This window comes from Eschrichtius robustus, chromosome X (genome assembly GCF_028021215.1).
Source record: "Eschrichtius robustus isolate mEscRob2 chromosome X, mEscRob2.pri, whole genome shotgun sequence".
NCBI classification, from domain to species: Eukaryota; Metazoa; Chordata; class Mammalia; order Artiodactyla; family Eschrichtiidae; genus Eschrichtius; species Eschrichtius robustus.
Genome location: NC_090845.1, coordinates 105,968,102 through 105,992,510, shown reverse-complemented (window position 1 = coordinate 105,992,510; position 24,409 = coordinate 105,968,102). Strand labels below are relative to the sequence as shown.

The following is a 24,409-nucleotide window of genomic DNA, read 5'->3' as shown; positions in this document are numbered from 1 at the left end:
TTGCCAACTCCCGTTATTATCCGACTTTTTAATTCTAGCCATCCTAGTAGGTATGAAGTGGTTTCTCATTGTGGTTTTGATTTGCATTTCCCTGACTCCTAAACTCCTCAAGGTTTTGATCACTGGCCTCATCCAAAGGAAATGGGAGAAAAATCCAAATTATATTTATTGGAAGTTTCTTCCAGCTTCTGAGTCTAGGCCGTCTGTACCTCCTGCCGTTAGTGGCTTGCAGTAGAGCGTTTGATTCGGGAGGTTGGGGTAAGGCTTTGAGAACACCTTTTTGCCTACACTGTACCTGTCCTAAGACATCTGCCAGCCCTCACTGGTACCCAGACAGTTTTGAGGGAGAAGGCTTTATTAATCTATGGTGATGTCTGTTGGCCAGTTTAAATGAAAGGCACATTTGGATCCCAGCACCGCTCGGGTGGGTTAGAGCCAGCCTTTCCTGTTGTTGGGGCCCTTTAACCTCCTGGTGCCCTGTCCTTTGGCTTGGGGGCATATGCGCTTCCCCTTAAGACCTACCTCCTGACCCCCCTCTAAATGTCTCTCATTCCTTCTCTCTCTTGTCTCCAGTTTCCTTCCTTTCCCCTCCCCGAATATAGCAATTAACTAGCTGGGAAAATCCCTTTCCCTCCTCGTGCCACAGTCTCTCCTCTTCCACCTGGATGTGATAGTAACTTAGTTGCCTCTCAGGGTTAACATGAGGATGGTATGAAATAATGGGTGTGAACGCGCCCTGAGAGGGCCTCACCCAGAGCACACTGGCACTCAGCAGAAAGCAGTCTCGTGGCCAGCCCTCCACTCCGGAGCTGCTAGCCCTTCGGATGTAAAAGCCTGCCTTGGCTAAGTGGCCTTTTCTTACCTCCCAGTCACATGGGCTTGTTCCTCCCCTGGGGCCTCAGTGCACAAGAGCATCCAGAGGCAGCATATGGGGGACCATCACACACACACGTCTGTCTTCATTTAGGCAGTTGGTGGCTGAATGCTCTTTGCAGAACCAGGAGGTCAGGAGGGCTATGACCAGCACATCAAGCCTCCCCTTCGGCAGGATGATGATGACTTCTGCCACTGCCCAAACTCGGAAAATAAACCCTGCCGGCAGTGACCATAAGAACCCTCATTCCTTTCCAGCCTGACTCCAGGCTGAGCCCACAGGGCAGTGTACTTTCAGAACATGGAGCGGCCAGGACATTCATGTAGAAGCAGCTGATGGAAGGTCCTAGGTCCTTGACGGGGCAGCAGGCAGGGAGGCAGGAGGCACTTGGGTGTCAGGTACAGGAGATGCTCAATCACATGTGTGGGGAAAAGCAGCCACCAGGATTATTGAAAACGGTGAGAGAAGTGGGTTTAGGGGGAAGGAGGGGCAATAGATAAACTCCCTCTGCCAAGGTGCTTTTGGCCAAGTTCCAAAGGTCAGTTTGCATAAACTGCTTGTCCTGTGCTAACCTGCTTTTGGTCGAAGCCCCCTACCAGTCAGGGGATGTTTAGTGTCCCCCGGAAAGTGGGCAGCATCCGCTGACTGACAGTTTCCAGGTAGCACTGGATTGCACCTGTCTGTTCTACCCCAGCCCCTGTGTCTGAGAGCTCCCTCACCAGGAAGCTGCCCAAGTCAGCAGCATTAGTCAACTGTCCTTGAGCCCCATGTTAGTTTTCTGGGCTTCAGTGGTATTTTTGGAGTTCGCTGTCTTTAATCTGTGTAGTTGAGTGAAATTGGCTCATAGTTCAGTTGAGTTAAAATCTCCAGCAGGCTCCATGGCTACCCACCCCACTGGGGCTCGCTTCCTGAGCTCTTCCTTCTGAAAAAGCTGTGGCAATGACAGCAGGGTGTACGCGTCAGCCAGCCCTGGTCCTGTCCCCAGGTGATAATGGATCCTCATTGTTGGAGCTGGCCTCCCTCCGACTGGGAGTGTGATGTTGCAATAACTTGGAGTTTTGACTTTTGTTCCCTGGGGACTCTTTGCAAAGAGACAAAGACTAGAAATAAAAGAAAACCAGAGCGGAAATTTCAAGAAACCCACTTCTCAGTCAATTTCCTAATTTCTCATTAACCAAGTGGCCCAATAGAAAGCAGTTATTAGAACATTTTTATCTGGTCCTCACATTCTCAGCCTCCCTAGATGGGCAGCTTTCAGAAATCAACCCAACCCACTACCTGCTCTGGTGTGTGTGTGTGTGTGTGTGTGTGTGTGTGTGTGTGTGTGTGTGTGTGTGTGTGTGTGTGTGTGTGTGTGTGTGTGTGTGTGTGTGTGTGTGTGTGTGTGTGTGTGTGTATTCAAATCTTTTATTACCAGTCAGAGCACTTGCTGCTCTATTTTCCAAAGCCAAAACCCCATTTAGTTTGGTGTTTCCGTTTCCAGGATCTGAAACCACTCTATGCTAACCGGTGCCACTATGTGCCCAAGACATCCCAGAAGGAAGCTGAGGAGGTAAGAGCCAGAAGGAGGCTGCACGTCTTACCTTTGGGGAAAGTCTCCTGTTCTGCCTGGAACCCCCTTTCTTTTACTCTTTTTCCCGGGCCTACAGCTTGCTACAAGGTATGTTTAGTTGACTTGTTCAGTGGGTCAGAGCACAGTGCTAATGGGGCCACGGTCATAGGTTAGAGCCTCATGAGGCCTAATCAGATTTACTTTGTTCTGTGGCCACAGGCTGCCCCTCTGACCCCAGCAGGCAGCCTCTCAGTGTGTGGCTTTGATCCCGAGAGGGACAGATGAAGAGTACAGAGGCCACAGGGTAGGTCCCTCCCCCATGTCTGTGGATGATGGTTCAGCTGCCTGGACTTGATGTCCAGCTGGAAGATAAGTGGGAGCCCCACCAAGGCAGCAGGCCTGGACCGGGGAGGCAGAGTCTGAGTCCCACATGTGGGAGGGGTCAGGAAGCCAAACGAGGGTCACTGAGAAGCCTGGTCCACTTTGAGGCTCTGGGGAGGCCTGGGCTGGCGGCCTGGCCCCTGTCATGACACGCCCGGAGGCCAGTCTGATGATGCTTGAGTGGACACGTGAGGGTGTGTCTCTCCTGCCCCGCTGCCCCGCACGGCTCTCCTTGGGTTCCTTGTTGCCTCACACAGAAGCAGAGGCAGTGGGCGGTGAGGTGAAGCTTGGTTCCAGGTCATTTTTGGAGAGCTTTCATTTCAGCTCACAATCACCTCTCTCCAATCCAGAGAGCCCTTTAATATAAAACTCTACCATGTGCTTCTAGCAACCTCGACCATTTGGTTCTCTATTAACTTCAAATTGAAAGTCAATGCGCCCCCCACCCCCGAGAATAGTTAGAAAAATGGTAAACTTGTGACTGTTAGAAAAAAGTGGCGGGCTTCCCTGGTGGTGCAGTGGTTGAGAATCTGCCTGCCAATGCAGGGGACACGGGTTCGAGACCTGGTCTGGGAAGATCCCACATGCCGCGGAGCAACTAGGCCTGTGAGCCACAACTACTGAGCCTGTGCGTCTGGAGCCTGTGCTCTGCAACAAGAGAGGCCGCGATAGTGAGAGGCCCGCGCACCGCGATGAAGAGTGGCCCCCGCTTGCCGCAACTAGAGAAAGCCCTCGCACAGAAACGAAGACCCAACACAGCCAAAAATAAATAAATTAATTAATTAATTTTTTTAAAAAAAGAAAAAGGTGGCAAGTGGATATAAAATGGTGACTGCATTGCATAACTTCAGGGGAAGCTGTTTTCCTTAACATACGGTGTGAACAGTGCCATCCACTTGCCCCATTTTCCTTACCCAGTCACTAGTTTACCATTTTTCTAACTATTCTCGGGTTAGAACGGAGTAGAAAGATGTGTGTGCCAACAGCTTATCAGAAAGGCGTGAGCTTTTGGATGAAGGACCCAATATAGCAAAAAGTGCGTGTTTACCACCAATATTCTCTATAACACAGTGAAACAAATTTACAAGCACTTCATTGCATCCATATGGGGCGGGGGAGAGCCTGGAAGATTTCTCACAAATAAGAGATGATAAATGGAAGTTAATTTTTACATCTTTTTTGCAAACTCGAGATGTGTAAAATGTCATTGCTGTTCTCTGGATTTCATCGTGTTCGCATTCTTGTGTTAACTTGGTGACTGTAAAAATGTTAATAATGACTTCCATAGGTTCATTTGTAACCCTGGTCCCCCTAACCCTATTTTTCCTATATAAGGTCATAAGTTCCTCAACCAAAAATTCTCCTTCCGCGAGGGTTATGAGGAACCTTACCCAGGCAGCTCAAGAGGTACTATTGTACTTCAGAGTGCATGTGATGGCCCCTCTGTCTTCCTTCCCATCTGGTCCCCTTTTCCCCATACCCTGATTTCCCGCCCCTTGTATCCTCATTTCCTACCATCCATTTGTTCTTCTGTCCGTCCTTCCATCCGTCCTTCCTCCTCTCCATCTCCACCCTTCAGGGATGGGGCCCTGAGGGCTGTGGCTGAGGCTGCACGTGAGCCCAGCTCCCCAGTGACTTGCCTCACACACGAGTTCAGCCAGCCACCTGCCCAGCCCCATCCTGCCCGTGCATTGGTGTGTTCATTTCACAGCCATCCTTACCGTCTCCATCAGTCACTAACTCACAGTGCCAATCCCAGAGGGTCCCGCCTCCCATCCAGTGCCAGCTCACCTCCTCACTGTGGTGTGTCCCCAGGTGAACTGCCCTCACCTCAGCCGTGGATTCTGCACACCTCGCATCCGGGGCAACACCTGCTTCTGCTGTGACCTCTACAACTGCGGCAAGTGAGTGCTGAGCCCCTGATGGTTTGACCACAGTGGGCACGAGCAGGGCTAGGGTCGGGGAAGGGCGCACGGTTGGGATTAGAGAAGTAGAAGACATTGGTCTTCAAAGGATTTCAGCTGACATGCATTACTTGCCTTCTCTGTGCCAGGCATCATGCTAGGTGCTGTCAAGTATCTGATCTCATTTAATTCTTACCTATGATGTATGTAGAATTATTATCCCCATTTTACAGATGATAAGACTGAGGCTCAGAGGAAACAGACAGGTAGTTCAAGGTGACACAGAGTTCAAAAATGGTAGAGGTTGGGTTCATACTCAGTTCTGTCTAAGTCCAAGTTCAACAAATAGCCTGACTCTGTTCCAGACGCTAGAGATTCAGCAGCAAACAAAACAAAATTCCTTCCCCTCACAGAACTTAGATTTTGGTGCTAGTTCTGCTACAACCACTCTGGCGCTCTGCCCTTCAATTGTTAAAACATCATTTATTCTCTTTCAAGACATATTTAGGTGCCAGGAATACAGAGAGTCCTGCGGAGAAACTCGCAGACTAGCAGGGATGACCGACCTGTGAGCCATTGATTACAGTCTAGTATGAGAAGTGCGGTGCGGATCTGGGGATGTACCGGAGACCCTCTCTATGCAAATAACTGGAAGTCAGAGTCGCTGGGGGCAAAGAGGGGGGGCGTGTCAAGGAGGAGGGGATGTGGGAGCTGAGACTTAAAGGATAAGGAGGGAGTTAGGAAACAAACCCAAGTGGGGTGGAGGTGGGCAGGGTCTTCCCAGAAGTTGTGGGGGAGGTGAGGGCAGAGCGCTGGTCACAGATCAGATCACGGAGGGCTCACTGGCCATAGGAATGCCTCTGGACTTGACCCTGTGAGCAACTGGGAGCCACTGAAGGGTATAGCGTGGAAGATGGATTTGAGTGGTTAGAGACTGGAGGCTACTAGGGGGCCACTGCAAGAGTCCAGGCCAAAGGGAACAGAGCCTAGATTAAGTTGGTTTGGGGATGGTGGAAAGCAAGGAGTACTTTTAAGAGCAATTTAGAAGGTGGAATAGACAGGAATGCGTGAGCAGGTGATGCAGAGCATAAGTGAATGGCCCTGTACGCGGGGTCTGTCAGCCAGTGCCTGCCATGCACGTATTTTCTTTCAGCTCTCAGTGCAGGGGTGCTGGGGAGGGGGAGGGCGGAAGGGAGGGAGGAGTTGGCAGAAGGGGCCCGGATGGAGCTAGGTCCAGAGGGGTCAGCTGGGTGCACCCCTCCTCACTCACACTCCCTACTCATGGTTTTGGGGGGCCAGTTTCTCCGGTTTGAGGATTAAAGACCTGACAGACCAGAGGCAGTGGGGTGGGGGGAGGAGAAGGGGGGACTCACGCCAGCCCTTTTACTTTCTTTGCTGGCACCGGTCTCATTTCGGTCTCATTTCGTTAAAAGGTTTGGCGGTGGAGGAAGAGAAACTTAAAGACTCAAATGAGGTTTGGGGATTATCTGGGAGATTCAATTATTCATGTTGTAATAATAACTAACACTTGTAAAGGACTTCCCTCCTTAGCGGTGATGGAGAGCTGGCTATAATTGTACTCCCTGAGCCCATCCTTCCAAAAATGATCAAAGGAATGTAAAATAGGTCCTAGGGGAATTGGGGTTAGTTTGCTATCTTTCCTCTTGCCTCCCCGTGTCCATCCCCCTCCCCCTGCTCAGTCCTCCCCTCTGTTTCCCCCCCCCCCTCCTTTTGACACCCTGTCCTCTGGCTAGCTCTCCTCTCCCCTCTCCCCTCTCCTTTCCCTTTCCGTTCTGAGATCCCAGGAGGAGAGAGGAGGCCCGCTGAGAGGGCTGAGAAGTGATTCCTTATGGGCACACCTTTCTCTCCACAATTAGGTATGTTTCTGAAAAAGGTCTGAATAAACTAAATCCTACTTTAAATTCCATTTAGCTGAGCCCTTAGGTGAATTTTTTTTTAAGTGGAGACTCAGGCCCAATTTATCTTCCTGTCAATCTGAACTTCATAATAACTGACTTTCTTAAAGCAAGTCATGCCAGGATCGTCTTCAAGGCCCTAAAGGAATTCTATGAGGAGCTCTGCTAAACTCTGGGCTCCCTAAAGGCAGCGAACACAACTTCATCTTATCTGTATCCTCAGGCCCCGGCACAGGACCGGGCTTGAATGAAAGACCTGATGACAAGGGAGTGACATGTGTTGAAAAGGATCAAAAAGAGGAACACCCTTTTCCCCAGGAAAATAAACTATTGGACCAGACAACTAAGAGGGTTCATGGGGACACTGCCCCTAACAACCTTTGAGCTGGAAATGCTGTTCACCTACCTGATGCCTGGGGACCAGCCTCAGGCGGCGATCGAGGCCTTGCCCAGGTCTGTAGCGTTGAGATTCCAAGGGCAAAGCCACTAGAAAACCACTTACTGAGCTTTTCATCAGGAAACAGTCCCATGCGGTCAGAAAGCAAGGCCGCGAGACTTAAGAGGTGATGATCCTACAATAGAAGGAAAAGAGTTTCCTTGACCCGAGACTTTTTCCAGCCAGCTCGAAGGAGACCTAATCTCCAGGCCTAAATATAGCTAGCTGCAAGCATTCTGAGGCTCGGAGACTTTAATTTTGCCGAATGCGTATTTTTTTTCCTCACACGAAGCCTGTTTTTAATCAATTGCCAGCTCCTCTAGTCCATTTCCTGGAAAGGAGGCCAAGAAAAAAAAAAAGTGGGAACAAAAACATCAGGCAGTCATTTGTATAGCGCTACGGAAACAGAGTTTCTGCTGTCCCCTCGAAGCCACAGACCTTCTTTGACGTCAGGGGCAGCGAGGTTTTAATACCAAACATAGATGATTCCATTTCATCCTGTGCAGGAAGGTGGTTTCTCTAGGACGCAGCTCTGCAGCAGCTGCCTTTCAGCCTTCACTCAGCTTTGGAGAGGTCAAGTCAATATCACTGGTTTTCGGTGTGTAACCTAAAGGAAGCGAAAGGAAATGGGGGTGGTTTGTGAACTGCTGCAGCTGGTGATGAATAAAATGAAAGATGATAGCTCACTTTCATCCATTCCTCCCTTTGCCAAACTTTTATTGAGCTCCTACTGTGTGCCAGGGACTGTTCTAGAAGAATAGATATCCTTAAAATAACATTTTGCCCTTAAGGAACTCAATTTACCAGGGGGATTATGGGGAGGGGGGTTTAGACCGATACACAGAATACACGCAGTGAGAGAAAGATGCACAGAGGCTGCCCATAGCCGCTGCCCGCCCACCAAGAGTTGGTGAATAGTTCCAGGCCCTTATCGAAGAGCAGAAAGGTGCCCTTTGGCTTTATCCAAGATCTGTTGCCTCCTACTCTGTTGAATGTGGACTGAAACACAGAGAGGTTATCTATTTCTCCAGGCACACCCAGCAAGTTGGGAGCAAGGGGGTAAAAGCCCGCACTGGATAATCAATCTTATGATCAATGCAATGATCCGTCTTTGAACTCAGTTACTCATTCACCAAGTATCTACTGATGACCCGTAACGTTTCTACCACCCAGCTAGGAGGCAGTGAGGGAGACACAAAGGAAGTGTAAGAGATGACCTTGCCCTCCAGAGGTTAGAATTTAGACGGAGCCATCGTGTCCACCTTGGCCTTGGTTGTAGCTTTAGCACCCGGCACGGTACTCAGCACTGGGTAGGCTCTCAGTAAACATCAGATGAAATGAATAGCTGAATTATTGACATATGCAACGTGCCAAACTAAGAAGAACAGACTGAGGCTGTGGGAGTCCAGGTACAAAGCTAATGAATGGGCGCTGGAGTCCTTGAAGAATGAGACGTGTGTGTTGAAGCTTTGTGCAGCGGGAGAGATCAGGACAGGCAGAGAACAGAAGGCAGTACCTCCCACGCAGGGGGAGAAATCTGAGCAAAGGTCTGGAATAAGTACCCAGCATGGCCAGTTTGGTGCTTCTGAGGATTCCAGCCTGGCTGGAATGTGGATTCCACTTTGGAGTTGGATTATGGCAGACTGAGGAATTGGGATACTTTTTCCTGAAGGTAATGGGTAGCCAGGGAAGGGTTTTGATTAAATGAATGACTTAGTTTTACAAATGTGTTAGGAAGCTGAACCAGGCAGTGATGGGGTCTGGCAGGAGGGCCCTGCAGTCACGGAGGCTTGAGGGTGGGAGCAGTGAGAATCCAAAAGATGGAATATCAGACGAAGCTCTGCCCAGAGACTGAACCAAATGGAATCGTGAATCTCAAACAGAAACAAACCACATTAATTCGCTAAACCCTGAACCAGATCTAGTATTAATGTTCTTTTGCTTCATGGTTCAGTAAAAAAACATTTTAGTAGCTGCTGAACCCGCTCAAACTGAAACCAAACATACATTCTCTACAATTAGTGAATACTTTTAAATGAACTACTAACCTAGCCCCATGCTGTGGTCTGTGCTTTTTAAGCGTCACTGCCTTTAAGAACACGATTCAAAGGTTTGAATCATTTTGCCAGAGGCTGGCTCTTAAAAGGGAAAAAACACAGCTACATGTTTTTGGGGGGGGCCCTTACAATGTGCTAGAGTACTGCTTCCGTGCATTTGCTCATGAAATCCCCCAGGCTCAGAGAAGTTAAGAAAGTTGCTCAAGGTCAGACAGCAAATAAATGACAGAGCCAGGGTTCAAATGCAGTCTGATTCCAGAGTCTGCTCTGCTGTACCACCCATCTGTATGTGCTACCAGCCCACCCTCGGTGTTTTAGGACATAAGCAAAGATACCTGGGGAGAAGTCAGAAGCTGATTCTCAAGCCTCCCCTGCACCCCTACAACCCCACACTCGCCCTTATACACAGGCCTGCCTTTTTCAGGGGAGAGTCCTTGTACAGCGGTGCCTTTTTGAGCAGTAAGTAATCTGTGTGTCCTCCCTGCCCCATCCCCAGGCTCGAGTACCATGCCAGCTAATAGGAGACACTCAATGTATGCTTCCAGGTGGTGTCCAGCTATGTTCCAGAAAAACCTGAAATCCAGCTCAAATTCTGATGAATTGACACACTGTTAAAATTCCACTATGAAAGCTTACTATTTAAAACAGCGGGTCTCAAATATCAATGAGCTCGTTAACACAGATTCCAGAGCCTCACCCCAAGAGATTCTGCCAGATTTAGTAGGACTGTGGCTGGGCCTCAGAATCTGCATGTTTAACCATCTCTTTCTCAAAGATGCATGCACACACACACAGACACACAGAGACTCCCACAGGCACACACAACTAACACACTGACACAGGCAGGCACATAGACACACAAACAGATTTTGACGCAGGCTGTCCTGTAACCACACTGATTTCAATTCCTTAAAGAAGCACTGGTTTTAAAGAATTCTAAGATAATTCATCTGTAAAGTTTAAAAGTCTTCTGTGAATAATCTCTCCCTGATTCATTTTGGAGATTAACATTTAATTTTTTTTTCTTTTTCATTTTCTGTATTCTTATAGCAGGGGAGTCACACATAACTATCCTGATGCCAGGGGGTTTGGTTCTAAGTTTAATTGTAAGAATCACAGTGTTTAAGATTCATTATTGATTCCAGTGGCCAAGTTGTAAACTAGTTTGCAACATCCAGGAAGACAGGAGCTTCCATTTAATTAATTTAACCAGTATTCATGTAGCACCAACTACGTGTCCAGCACAGCAGTGAACAAAACAAGCCAAGTCCCTAACCTCATGGAGCTCACATTCAAGTTAGGGAGACAGACAGTAATGAAGCACACACATTAGTAAGGAGTAAGTGCTGCAGAGGATTTAGGGAAGGGAAATTAGCTTGGGCTGCCATAACAAAATACCATAGACTGGTTGGCTTAAACAACAAATCTTTATTTTCTCATAATTCTGGAGGCTGGAAGTCTGAGATCAGGCACCAGCATTGTCAGGTTCTGGTGAGGGCTCTCTTTCTGGCTTGCTGATGGCCACCTTCTTGTTGTGTCCTCATGTGGTCTTTCCTCAGTGTGTGCATGCGTGCGGAGAGTTCTCTCTTCCTCTTTTTGTAAAGACACCAATCCTATCAGATTAGGGCCCCACCCTTATGATCTCATCTAACCTTAATTACCTCCTAAGAGCCCTTCTCCAAATACAGTCACCTTGGGAGTTAGGGCTTCAATATATGAATTTTGGAAGGGAACACAATTCAGTTCATGGCAAGTAGTGGGCTAGAGAGTGACCAGGCTGGGTGGGGGTGGGGATGTCTTTGGACAGAGTGGTCAGGGAAGGCCTCTCTGAGGAGGTGATATTCAGATTTTTGTGCAGGAATTCAGCTTTAGTACTTTATTGGGATGTTGTTTTTCATTTGTTGGTGTTCTGTTTTGAGAGAGGAAACACTGAAATCTTCGAAGCCTGAATTCAGATCCCAGCTCTACCGCTTACGACTTGAGGAAATTCCTAACCTCTCTGTGCTTCAGTTTCTTCATCTGTGAAACGGGAATGGTGGTAGTACTTACCTCATACAATATTGTAAGGATTTGCAGCACAGCCTAATAGAACTTTCTGCGATGATGGAAATGCTGTAATCTGATCTGTCCAGTACAGTAACCAGCCACTAGTGTGGCCCTTAAACGTGTGGCTGCTGAGCACTTAACATGTGCCTGGTGAGACTGAAGAACTGAATTTTTTACTTAATTTTAATAGTCACCTGTTGACTAGAAGCCGCCATATTAGCACAGATGTAATGAATTCACGTCTGTAAAATGCTTAGCCCCGTGCTGGGCACATAGCAGGTGTCAATAATTGCCATCTAGGATTAGCGTTAGCTGATGGTAACAAGTGTTTCTCTGGCAGGTAGGAGGGTTTTTGGGGATAAACTCCAATCACACTTTGATTGATTATCGTATCTTGCTCCCCGAGTGCACTGTTGGCTACGATGTCCCTTACGATAGCTCCCCACCTGCCCACCTGTCTTTTCACTGAGCCGCATGGTAGCCAAAGCCCTAGAGGGACAGCCTGACCCCTAGAGACTGACTGGATGTGCTTCTCCCCGTCCAGCCGGGTGGAGATCACCGGTGGCTACTATGAGTACATTGACGTCAGCAGCTGCCAGGATATCATCCACCTCTACCACCTGCTCTGGTCCGCCACCATCCTCAACATCGTCGGCCTCTTCCTGGGCATCATCACTGCCGCTGTCCTGGGGGGCTTTAAGGACATGGTAAGGAAGGAAGTGACTTCCCATCCCACAGAGGCCCTTCCTCCTGTCAGGGCTGGGGCGAGGCTAGGCGGTTGGGGGCAATGGGGACCCACGCTTTGAAGGGAGGAACAGAAACCGTTGGTTCAAGAATGTAGCTGCCTTTGGGACTTCCCTGGCGGTCCAGTGGTTAGGACTCCGTGTTTCCACTGCAGGGGGCGCGGGTTCGATCCCTGGTCGGGGAACTAAGGTCCCACATGCCATGCAGTGGGGCCAAAAAAAAAAATGTAGCTGGTTTCAAACATCTCAAGTCGAAGGAGCCAGGTGATGCCATCAGCCTGCAGACATTTCTTGTTAACATGAGTTGCCTGTGTTTTTGAGGCACATTCTGGGGGCGGGTGGGGTTCATGCTAGCTATGTAAACATAGCCTTTAATTACCGCTCCCCACTCCCTCCACACACACACACTTTTAGTAGAAACCTTTTTGGGTGGTATTTCCATTAACAGACTTTGGGAGAGCTGGAAGCAAAGACGTTTTTAGCTACAGGTAAGAGTACTGCTCATCTCCCCCTCCCCAGGAATTTCCTCCTGGAGTTTCTCCAGAAAGAGCCTCAGGACTCTTTCTGCAAGTGAAGGCCCAGCCCTAGGCTAAACTGCTGGTCAGGTCTTGTCCTCAACCTTAACCTCACTCTCAGTCTCCCTGCGTCCCCTGTGCTCCCTTTCAACTCTTTTCCATATTCGTGTGTATGTCTGCAAAGGCACCCCAGGACTCAGCGCCCAGTAGGTGCTCCATAATAGTGGGGTCCTTCCTTCTTTTGCTTTTAAAGCATTTCAAAGCATTTATTTGCTTATGTAATAAACCTTGATCCCTAATTATGGAGATAATAATAGCTTTAGAGCTATGGTTCTCAACCTGGCTTCAGATTAGAATGGAATCACCTGAGGTGCTCTAAAAAATCCGGCTGCCCAGACTGCTCCTCCAGAGATGCCAATTTGATTGGTCTAAATTGAAGCCCAGGCATCAATACTTTTTTAAAAGCCCCCCAGGTGACTCCAACTGTGGCCATGGTTGAGTATGGCTGCTTTAAAGAAATGTCCCACCCATGTCTAGGGAATTATTTTGTGCCTAAAAAGGGTTTTCCTTTGACCCCAGAAATGAGGCAGATAACCCCTAGGCCTTTGGCTGTTTCTGTCCCATTTGGGGGGTCACTAAGGAACAGGAAGCTGAAAGGCAGCCTGTAGTTTGGCCCTGGAACGTCAAAAGGATGAGTAATGGAAAGTGAAAGGTGCGGTAGGACCAGGGAAGAGAAAAAACTGCAGTTTTGGGCAACAAGTCCCCAGTAGAACCGGGCTAACTGGAAGTATTGAGTGTTCCTGCTGGTGACCCTGCTGCCCAGCCCGACTGTCCTTCTCTTTTTTCCCCTCCCTCTCTCACACACGCATTTCTCATTCCCGGGCCCCTCCTCCCGCCCGGGAAAGCCCAAGCTCGGGGGAAGCATCAAGGTAGGGGGGCCCCTTGGAGGGAGAAGGCTGTCCTGTAAGTTCGGGCCTGACGGAGCATTGGGGTGAGAAAGCTTCAGAAAAGCTGTTTCTGGGTTGGAGCTTCTTTGGAGAAAAGAATGCCCTTTGTTCTTGGAGACTTTCCCCAGGGGGCAGGTGAAAGCAGAGGCCTTGTGTAGAATCTGAGCCGCTCTAGCTGGAAGAGAAGCTTCTGGTTGGGGCTGGCGAGTTGAGATGGGACATCAGGATGAGTGTTAAGGCTTCTCTGAATTATCCCTCGAGCTCTCGGACATGGACAGCCGAGCGCCCTGATGTACAAATGGAGTGGCTGGCGGCCACTTGGTAGGCTCTGTGGGGCTCCTGCAAGGACCCTTGTCAAAACTCAGTTGACCATTGATGTTTAGGTTTATTTCTGAACTCTTTTTAATTGTTGAAGTATAGTTGACTTACAATAGCATATTAGTTTCAGGTGTACAGTCTGCACTGTTAATTTCACTGTGACCTTGATCTCTAGGGGAATAGGGGCTTGTTGACAGTCTGTCCTGAGAGGTGCCAGTAATGGCCCCTTTACTCTCCGTAAAGGGCTTTTGTACAATTTCTTTCTCCGCTTCTCACCACCACTAGTACCTCGTGAAGTAAATATTACTCCCCCCATTAACAGATGAGGAAACAGGCCAACAGAGGTCAAGTTACCTGCCCAGGGCTAAATAGCAGAGCTGGGAGTGGAGCCCAGGTGTGTTAGATGCCAGAGCCTTTGCTCCTTCTGCTTCATCCCAGCTGCCCCTAACGAGCATTCGGCTGGCCCTTTCTGGTTCTACAAGTGTTTTAACAGACATGACCTCCTTTGTTTAGTTGCTTTCATTAAAAAAATTAAAAGCAAGTTGTTTCCAACTGTTGGGAGCTTCTCTGAGAGGAAAGGAGGAGGGCGAGGGAAGACCTGAGCGTCATCAAATGCCAGGCCTGGGAACCCAATCAAGGGCCAGTGGGGAAAACGAAAGATGAAGGCAAAGAGCAGGGGCAGAAGATTTGATTCGTGACGAGAGAGAACAAGCGGGGGTTATAAGACGGGGGCACCAAGGAGGAGCCATTGTTTCCATCACTTTATTAAAATGAGGCACATGGTGTGGAAAATCCTGGAGCATCAACCAGGTAGGCCTACATAAAATCCTCGGCCCGGGTCCAGATGTGCTTGGTGACTCTTGGCGTGCCTCCGCCTTGAGTAGGATGCCTTGGGGGCTGCAGGGAGGCCCAGGGGTGCTGGCTGATGAAAGGCATTCCTGAGGAGTGAGGCCAGGAGCCAATAGCTGTGAGCTGGCAGCCTTCAAAGAGATCAGCTCAGAGCATCGTTTCCAGAGTTGTGGGAACCTGAAAGGAAAAAACACGTCTTCTTTCCCTGACCAGGGGCGCTTGGTGAAAAGGGTGTTGAACAAATGTTTGATGACCAAAGTGTTTGCTGCCCAAAGATATAAGAATTTGAGGTGAATCTTTAAAAGGTGATGATATCTTGCCATTTTCTCCTACTTGGTGTCTCTGGTTTAGAGTAAAGTGGGGAGAAGTCAAAGCGGCCTTCTTTCCAAAGTCCACAATTGTTGTCTCAGAAGAGACTCAGTGTTGTCCAGGAGAGATGGCTTTGACCATTTCCCGTGCTACCTAGTAACTGTTTGTTTCACTGGAGCTCAGAATGCTACTGGTCAAAAATGGGGGTCTCATAACTTAAGCCCCAGAATTATTGGTACAGAAATACACACACTCCTATATGCACACACAAGTAGAGATGGAGCCCAGATTTATTGGAAAATCAGAATTACTGATTTAAAACATAACCGACCATGGGACTTCCCTGGTGGTCTAGTGGGTAAGACTCCATGCTCCCAATACAGGGGGCCTGGGTTCGATCCCTGGTCAGGGAACTAGATCCCACATGCATGCTGCAACTAAGAAGCCCACTTGCCACAAGTAAAGATCCTGCATGCCGCAACAAAGGATCCTGCATGCCGCAACTAAGACCAGGAACAGCCAAAATAAATAAATATTAAAAAAAACAACAACCATAAGCAGACCATTATTTGGGGCCATCCCTTTTGCTTCTTCCCTGCCTGACTCCTGACTTCACCCCCCTTCACTCCCTCAACCTCTCTTGGTGCCCTGTCCATTTTCTCTACGTCCTCTACACTTCTCTTCTGTGGCTTTCTTGTGCTTATTTAATCTTCCTCCTGTGTTTCTTTCTCTATAATAGTCAACTTCCTTTCAAAGATTGTCCTGGACCCCCAGCCTCGCTGCACACACAAAACCTTTTCTAGATAGAGTTTACATTGCATGATTGCTTCTCTATGGTTAGGCTTAGTTTATTTGCATAGAAGAACTGGTTTCGTTTTGCAAGAGCTGGAGGGTGTGTTTTTAACTGACACAAGGCCAACGGAACATGGTTTCTGGGACTTCCTCAGGGATGACATTTCTTTTTGGAATCCTTGTGGAGAGGTAAGGGCATTTCTGAGCACTCTTCTGTAACGCGAGCCAGCCCTTGGAATAGTCAAGATCTAAGTTCTCTCCCACACAAGAGAGAGGCTGAGAAACATTTCTCTGGTTGTCTGTGAGCAACATCATAATGACTGAGGCTTGTAGCTCTTCAAACCTCCTAGAGATGTAAACAGTAACCCACTCCAAGGAAGAGAGCAACAGACTGTGTTGAAACTTGCTATAAGGGAGTTTCCTCTGCCAACATCCCACCATGGTTGCCTGTGACATTGCCAAAGCCTGCCCACACATTTTTATCACTTGAGAGGAAGCTTCTGCTCTCCGTAAATGCCAAGTAGATACGTACCAGAAACAAGACACATTGATTTTACAGACAGCTGTTGATTATCCACATGAATGGAGGGGGTGTCAATGACATGGATGATGGAAAGAACATTTACCCACACCTTGACCCATGTGGCACTCATAAGGTACAGAGCACAGTCCTGCTTGGGAACTAATGAGCGGTGGTGGCTTCCTTGAGCAGTGTTTTGGCCTTGTTGAAATCTGCAACCCCATCCTGGATAAGATTAGCTTTAACCCTTGAAGGGCTACACACGTCACCATGTTATAAAAATGGTATTAAATTCTTTCTGCATTGCTTTGTTTTCCCAAAAAGTGAGGGTGGAATCTGGAAGAATCCTTACAACTTTTACAAACCCTTTGTGATCGATCACATTTCTGTCACAGCAATAGCAATAGCCTTGTCCGTTTGACATTTTGTATTTGGGGTCTCAATTTCTTCTTTTTCTTTTTTGCTTTTGAAAATCATACAAATGATTTCAACTTTTTTATAGGTTTGAATTTTTCAAAATAATAAGTTGCGGGGAAATGACACAAGTAATACATATTAGTTGTGAAAGCCTTGGCTATATAATTGAAAGTGAAGAGTCCCCATTTACTTCCTAGTACCGCTGCCCTCCCCAGAGATAACCATAGTTAACAGTCTGTTGTGAATCTTTCCAGATTAATTTCATTGACAAACACACATATGTGTATAATTGTTTGAGTCTTTATTTTTTACATAAACTGGGATTAGGCTACATTAATGTAACATGGTGGCTTTTTAAAATGATTTTATTTTTTTAGAGCAGTTTTAGGTTCACAGCAAAATTGAGAGGAAGATAGATTTCCCACGTACCCCTTCCCCACACTTGCGCGGCCTCCCCCATTACCCACAGCCCCCACCAGAGGGGTGCATTTGTTACCAAGGATGAAGCTATATCACCACATCAGAATCACCCAAAGTTCATAGTCTACCTTAGGGTTCACTTTTTTTTTTTAATTATTTATTTATTTATGGCTGTGCTGGGTCTTCGTTTCTGTGCGAGGGCTTTCTCCAGTTGCGGCAAGTGGGGGCCACTCTTCATCGCGGTGCGCGGGCCTCTCACTATCGCGGCCTCTCTTGTTGCGGAGCACAGGCTCCAGACGCGCAGGCTCAGTAATTGTGGCTCACGGGCCTAGTAATTGTGTGCTCCACGGCATGTGGGATCCTCCCAGACCAGGGCTCGAACCCGCGTGCCCTGCACTGGCAGGCAGATTCTCAACCACTGCGCCACAGGGAAGCCCCGCTCTTTTTTTTTTTTTTTTATAAATTTATTTATTTATTTATTTTTGGCTGCGTTGGGTCTTCGTTGCTGCGCGCAGGCTTTCTCTAGTTGTGGCAAGCGGGGGCTACTCTTCATTGCAGTGCGCGGGCTTCTCATTGCGGTGGCTTCTCTTGCTGTGGAGCACGGGCTCTAGGCGCACGGGCTTCAGTAGTTGTGGCGCGTGGGCTTCAGTACTTGTGGCACGCGGGCTCTAGAGCGCAGGCTCAGTAGCTGTGGCGCATGGGCTTAGTTGCTCCGCGGCATGCAGGATCTTCCCGGACCAGGGCTCGAACCCGTGTCCCCTGCATTGACAGGCGGATTCTTAACCACTATGCCACCAGGGAAGCCCCAGGGTTCACTCTTGCTGTTGTAATTCTATGGGTTTGGACAAATGTATAATGACATGTATCCATCATTATGGTGGCAAACAGTATTTTCACTGTCCTAAAAGTACTCTGGCCTCTGCCTATTCATCCCTCTCCCCAACCCCAACCCCTGGCAACCACTAATCTTTTTATTGTCTCCATAGTTTTGCCAATGGCTTGTTTTTGTTTTTTTAATTTAACAATATATCCTGGACAACTTCCCTGTCACTAAATATAGGTGCACATCATTGTTTAGCAATAGCTCCATAGTATTCTGTAGTACAAATGTACATGGTTTATTTAACCATTCTCCTAGTGATGAACGTTTATGTTGTTTCTAATTTATGTTTTTCTGCAGAACCCAACTCTCCCAGCACTGAACTGTTCTGTTGAAAATGCCCATCCGACTGTTTCTTACTATGCTCGTCCTCAAGTGGCATCCTATAATACCTACTACCATAGCCCTCCTCACCTGCCACCTTATTCTGCTTATGACTTTCAGGTACGTTTTGAGAGAAAAAGAACTCTCCATTACCCTTGCTCTCGCTCATGCTGTCTCGTTCTCTCCCTAATTATGGACCCTTCCTAATATATATGACGTAGCCAGGCTCTCTATCCCTGAGGGCCTTTAGCAGCCTGTGGGTACCAGTGACTAGCTTAAGGACTGCATAGGCAGGCAATGATGGGAGAGATGGGGAGGGTGGGAAAGACACAAGAGGAGAAGAAACAGAATGAGGGAAGAAAAGGGGAGAGGAGATAGGATCCAGGTGTCCCAAGTTGCCTTGACCTACACCGAGGTACTCATGAGTATGTCACCACGGACCCCTGTCCAACAGGGGCCTTTTCCATTTCTCTGCCACCGGGAGAGGCCTGCCTAGTCCTGCTCCTTAGCACAAGGGCATTCTGAGCCACACAAGGGTTTGAATCAAATCTGTAATGAGGAAGAAGTCCCTTCTTTTCCTCCAGACTTCCTAACTGGGACTCTACAGAGAAAATATTTTTTATACACCCTCCTCCCCTTTTTTGCCTTGTTATCACGTGGGTCAGAAATAAGTGTTACCAAATTTGCCCTTTACCATTTTCCTTTTGAGCTAAGACTAAGCACAGAAGAACAGAACCCAAAAGGCACATAATTAAAAGGAATTCATTGTATGCAGAGCACTGAACTAGACACTTCAGGAAAACAAACGGAACAGTCTTTTAGGCATTTACAGTGACCCTAAACCCTGGACCACAGAAGGATGGGATTACACTCGAATCTGGTTAATTCAAAGTTTGGGGACCAAGGAAATGCCTTTGAAAGGAGGGAAGCTCATAATGAATTTACTTCTATTGACCAAGAGCCCTGAATGCTCCAAGGGGACATAAAAGCATGACTGTTTGGGGGTGGTTCCAATTAACCAGCCAGTTTAGAAAAACAGAGCCCTTGGGCAACCTAATTTCCACTTCAGATTAACAAAATAATTGAAACTGAAAACCCCCCTATTTAGTTGAATAAAGTGTACTTTGGTTTGGTTTACATACTGTACGGGGAGGTCTAGGACTCTATATGGCAATAGGAATACATATCTATAGTGTGAAGATGGGTTTGTTTGCTGTCATAAAATACAGCACCAGCACAAGGAGGCATCCATTAAAGCTTGGGAAAAGATGTTAGAACTTGTTTTAAAGCCTACTGTATTCACGGGTAGACAAATCAGGGAACTTGTTCCCCAAATAGGTAATATAGACCGGAAAACACAAATATGTTCTAAAAGGGCATAGATAATTGCAGTAGTGACAGAGGCAAAGGAATCCTTTAAAAGAATGCAGGGATGTTGAACCTAGCACAGGAGGGTCACCATTCTTTGGGGACGCCCATAATAAAAAGTCATCCTGGGGCAGAGGGGCCATGCGTGGCTCCCAAGAGGCTGCTTCCATTTTTTTATATCGAAGTAAATTATATTGACTATATTGATTTTAGGACTTTTCACTTTATAACGAACCCCTGAAGTAGTAACAATAACCTCCTTGGTGATGGCTGCTGCAAACTCTAAGATAGGAAGCCCCTGTTTAGGGGATGGAGCCATCTCTCTGTCCATCATTCCTCATTCAAACACTACCCCAGGCATGAAAACAAGACTGCCAATGCCAGTGGTGGCCCAGGCTGTTGGTTTCAGTTCAGTCAATGTTGACTCTGTGTTCCCATGTGCCAGGAACTGGGCCAGGAGCTATGGATGTAGAGATTGAATGAGACATAGGCCCTGCATTAAGAGACCAGTCTAGGGACCTGAAAGGGACTGGTCAGGGGACAGCAGTGGGGACAAAACAGTAAGTAGACTATTACCCAGAGTGCTATGGAAACCCAGACACAGGGTACCTAACTCAGAGAAGGGATCCAAATCTAGCCACCTAACCCAAACCTACACCGTGGGCTCAAAGCAGGCACTTCAGGGATTTGTGGAAGCCTCTGCTTTTTAATGACAGCTCCTATTCAATGAGCACCTACTATGTACCAAGCATTGTGCTAAGTGCTTTACAGATATCTCATTTTTGTCGTTTGAGGGAAATACTCTTGTCATTGCCATTTTTAAGTTGAGATGACTGAGTCATGGAGGAAGTAAGTAACCTCTCCACAGTCACAGAGATGGTAAGTGGAGGACAAGAATATGTATCCAGGTCTGTCTGATGCCAGAGATTGGCTTGAGGGATTCTTTGGAGAAGCTGTAAGTCTGAGTATAGCATTGATCTTTTCCCCAGTTAATTTTAGGATATTTACACATTCTACTGGTTTAAATTATGGGCTTCCTAATCATGACTCGGAAAGGGTCTCTTTACTCTCTCTCTCTCTTTTTTCCATTTGGCTGTGCCACGCGGCTTGTGGAATCTTAGTTCCCTGACCAGGGATTGAACCCGCACCCTTGGCAGTGAAAGCGTGGAGTCCTAACCACTGGACTGCCAGGGGATTCCCTTTACTTTCTCTTATTATGTTATTAAATTGCTCCCCACTCCAAGGACTACTGGGACACTTCTTATACCTCTCCTGGTTCTTTCTGTAGGTTCAAGCCGTCTTTTGTATTTCCTTTTTGGAGACTTTATAAATTTATGGGTTTTAAGGTGTATGTTTTTAAGTGATTTGTTTCCTTCTAGAACTTACAAAGTATTTCACTTTAGTATTTGAGTGGAGCTTTCTTTTGTTCACCAAGTTCCATTCCCTTATTGTTTCATAGGAGGAAATACCAGTCTTTCCCCAAGAAAGCCAAGAGGATGAAGGAACATCTGCTATGTTCCCAGATAAATAGAAAGCAGTCAGCAAAACGCACACCACCTCTGACAATAAAACCACCAGAAGCACAGACCTACCGAAAAAAAACAAAAGCCAGAGCTCCCTTAGTCTCATCTCAGATTGTAAAAGGGCCCAAATCATAGCAGGAAAACTGACCTTTCTAGACTTTCTCCTGAATGACTTCCCCATTCTGGTCGTTTCCAAATAGGACTATTTATGTCACTTTGCCTTTGAAGACTTCTCTTTCCTTTTTATCCCAAGGCTGATAGAAGGAAGAGGAGATTTATAGAGTTTTGTTTTCACCCCTCAAAGTCATGCTCTTATTGGGTAGCTGTCCAGTCAGGAAGCTTGGGAAACATTTCTTGTGGTCAGACGGGAGCGAGGACGTGGGTCTGGTCAGCTGGCCCTGAGGATGTTGTGACTCTTGCAAATGTTGGACTCCAAGGCGTCCAAGATTAGAAGCCAAGACTGCTGGTGCCTCCTTGCTCATCTCCCCAGCGCTCACTTCTCTTGCCCCTTGCACTCATTTCCCCATGGCCAAGCAGTCCATATCCTGTAGGGTATAAAGCATCCATTTCTACTTCTGCTGGGAAATTCAACCCAGTGTAGCTTTGGGGTAAATCCCTTAAGGCTTCCAGCCATACTCCCCAGTCTGGCCTACTGGGCCAGACCCCCTATTTCACTCTAGCCATTTGGTGAATCGCCAAGTTTAGCTTAAAACAAAAGCCTCTGCAAAATGCGAGCACCTCTGTTTATGCTCTTTATTAAATCACATGAAGGTACGCTAGGTTTCGTCGTAGCCACTGAACAGGACCCATTATAAATGGGGCCCCTTGAATGAGAGGGTCGCGCTAGTCCGGGGGGAGGCGGTAGATGGCGCAGGTTGCTGAGAGCCTTAGGAGGCCGCCGCTGCTGCCGCCACTCAACTTTTTATTTCCCCTCTCCTGCTGAGGTTCTCCTTGCCTCTCCTCCTTTCTCTTGTTTCTGATCCCTCCCTTTTTCTTCCTCTTCCTTTTCTCCACTCTTCTCTCCGTCTCCCCTGCCTTTGCTTTCTGGGTCAGAAACAGAGGGGGAATGCAAAGAACCAAGAGACCCTGGATTTCACCCTTGGGACACAGCATCTTTTGCTGGTACCCTTTATCACCCGGCCAGTTCCGGGGCTCTTTTTGGAGTCACTGCCTCCCAGTGCTTCTGAAGAGAGAAGCACACGTGACAGAAACGCACAAGGGTCTTGCGGAGTGTGGGTCTGCATGGGGCAGGGAGGGGCAGGCTGAGGCGGGAGAGAGAGCCGGCTCCCTCCTCTGTAGCTCCACCGCCCTAGGCCACCCCAGCCTCTAAGCAGCAGCTCGGGAAGCTCGCTCGAGCTGACGAGGCCCAGCAGTAGGCTATTTAGATGCTTTTCATGCTTTTCATGCTTTGTGGTGCGAAAGGATTCAAAGCTCTGTTCTTCTGAGCTGCCTGTCCCTAGTCCAGTCGACTCTTAGGCAGGAACCAAAATGCACCGGGCCAGCTCCCCAGCTGCAACAAAGCCAGATCTTTCCCAAGGTGCCTGCCTGTTGCTAGGAAACTATGCACTGGTACGGTGGGCGCCCCCCACCCCGCCCCACCCGCAACAAATCCCAGGGGTGTGTGTGGACTGCAGCCAGTTAGCTCCCTAACTCTGCCAGGAGCCCTTCCAGTTTATCCCTAAGACTCCCAGCATCCTCAAAGGGAAGTGAGAAGCATCCCACCCCCTTCCCCCTTAATACTTTCCCAAACATGAAACTGAGAAGTGAAAACCCAAGGCCGTTGTACCACCCCCTCTTATTATCAAAGTGTACAACTGCCACCCACGGCAGCTGCTGCCCACGGCAGCCTTTTACTGCCTCTCAGGACAGAACGGCCTTTAGCTCCACCGTCAGAAACTTGCCCCTCCCTTCTGTGGCTGGGCCACAGAGAACTGGCCTCCTGGCTCTCACTATCCTGGAACGGGATTTAGAAGGGCAGAGTGGCACATCCCCAGCCACAGAGATCTTGTCCCTAGTGGGTTTTTGCTCTCCTCTCTGGTTTAAGAGGACAGCGTTCTTAGTTGAGGAAAGCAAAAGAAGAGGAGGGAGAGAGAGGAGAGAGTTGTGCAGTGCGGAGTGGAAAACTAGGAAATCACGATTCCAGTGTCTTAGAAAGCATACCTCCTCCTGGAGGGAGGAGAAATTTTGAGATTTTTGAAAGGAATCTGGCTTGTCTCGAGTCCACTGCCTCAAGTTCTTTTGTCTTTAAAGGCTTTCTATGACCCTGTCATTCCTTCTCTCAGATCAAAAGGATGGATGTGATGGGGAAGGAGGGGATGTTGGCCGCTACGGCCTCTTCTCAGTCCTGACATTATGTGGTGGGAGATGGAGATTTCAGTGTCTCAAGCAAGACCTAGAAACCAGGACAACCCTTTCTAAGGAGTGCAGAGGTCAGGACTGGTGATAAGGAGAATCAGCCAACTGGTCTCAGGCTCCATATACCTCATGGCAAGGCTGACTCTAGATTGCTCTAGGCCTGAAAATGACATGATCTACTTAGACTCCGGCCAGCAGAACAAAGAAAAGGCATTGACCTCCCCAGACAGCACTTGAACTCTTGAGAAATTTTTTGATGTAAGTGGGTCTTTTTTTTTTTTTTTTAATATAGCAGTTCCTCCTAGAGCTAAGGCACAACAGAAAATTGCAGTTCTGCAGCCCTGTTCGTTAGCTTACGTTTGCTCTTCCTGAGAGCCTAAAACTGGCCTCCTGCCTCTTGCCATCCCTATAGACCCCTCCAGCCTTCAGGCCTCAGCCATGCTCCACCACTGGAGCAAGGCAACAGTACCCACAAGATGTGACCGTAGTCTTTGAAAATAGATTTTATTTTTTTAAAAAACATGCCAAGTTCATCTTCTATGCTCCTGAAGTTAGAGTACCTCCTACTTGCCAAGCACTGTTCTGAGTTCTGGGAGAGAGAGCAGTGAACAAAACAGGCCAACTCTCCTTGAGCAGGAAAATCATTAGGGTCGAGGGTATACACGGGCCACGGAAAGAGAAGTGGCAGATGACTCCTAACACGCCAATTCACTGGGTATTTTTTTTTTAACCCATATCTCGCTCCCTTCCCAAAGACTACAAAAGTTAGACAACACAAAGTGTCCCTGCAACCTGGTAGATTGGTCCTCACTCTTATCTTTGTGATTCTCACCTCCACGCCTTTGTTCCTCTTTGCCCTCCAACATACCCTGCATTTTGGGGTGGTGGGCCACAGTTAAGATGAAATAGAAATTGTTGGACTTTGAGTTAGAAGACCCCAGATCCAAGAAAGCCATTTAACCT

General features: G+C 47.9%; 1 protein-coding gene across 2 annotated transcripts in view; it reads left to right on the top strand.

Moving 5' to 3' along the window:
• The window catches only part of TMEM255A (transmembrane protein 255A), a 47,290-nt gene that overhangs the window by 20,548 nt on the left and 2,333 nt on the right, over positions 1–24,409 (top strand). The window contains exons 5-9 of one of the 2 annotated variants that reach the window (XM_068533284.1): positions 2,358–2,426; positions 4,143–4,214; positions 4,623–4,711; positions 11,711–11,873; positions 18,177–18,320. In XM_068533284.1, coding sequence (XP_068389385.1) covers positions 2,358–2,426; positions 4,143–4,214; positions 4,623–4,711; positions 11,711–11,873; positions 18,177–18,320 — 537 coding nt within the window. The remainder of the gene's footprint in view (positions 1–2,357; positions 2,427–4,142; positions 4,215–4,622; positions 4,712–11,710; positions 11,874–18,176; positions 18,321–24,409) is intronic. The other variant, XM_068533283.1, reaches the window with a different exon arrangement.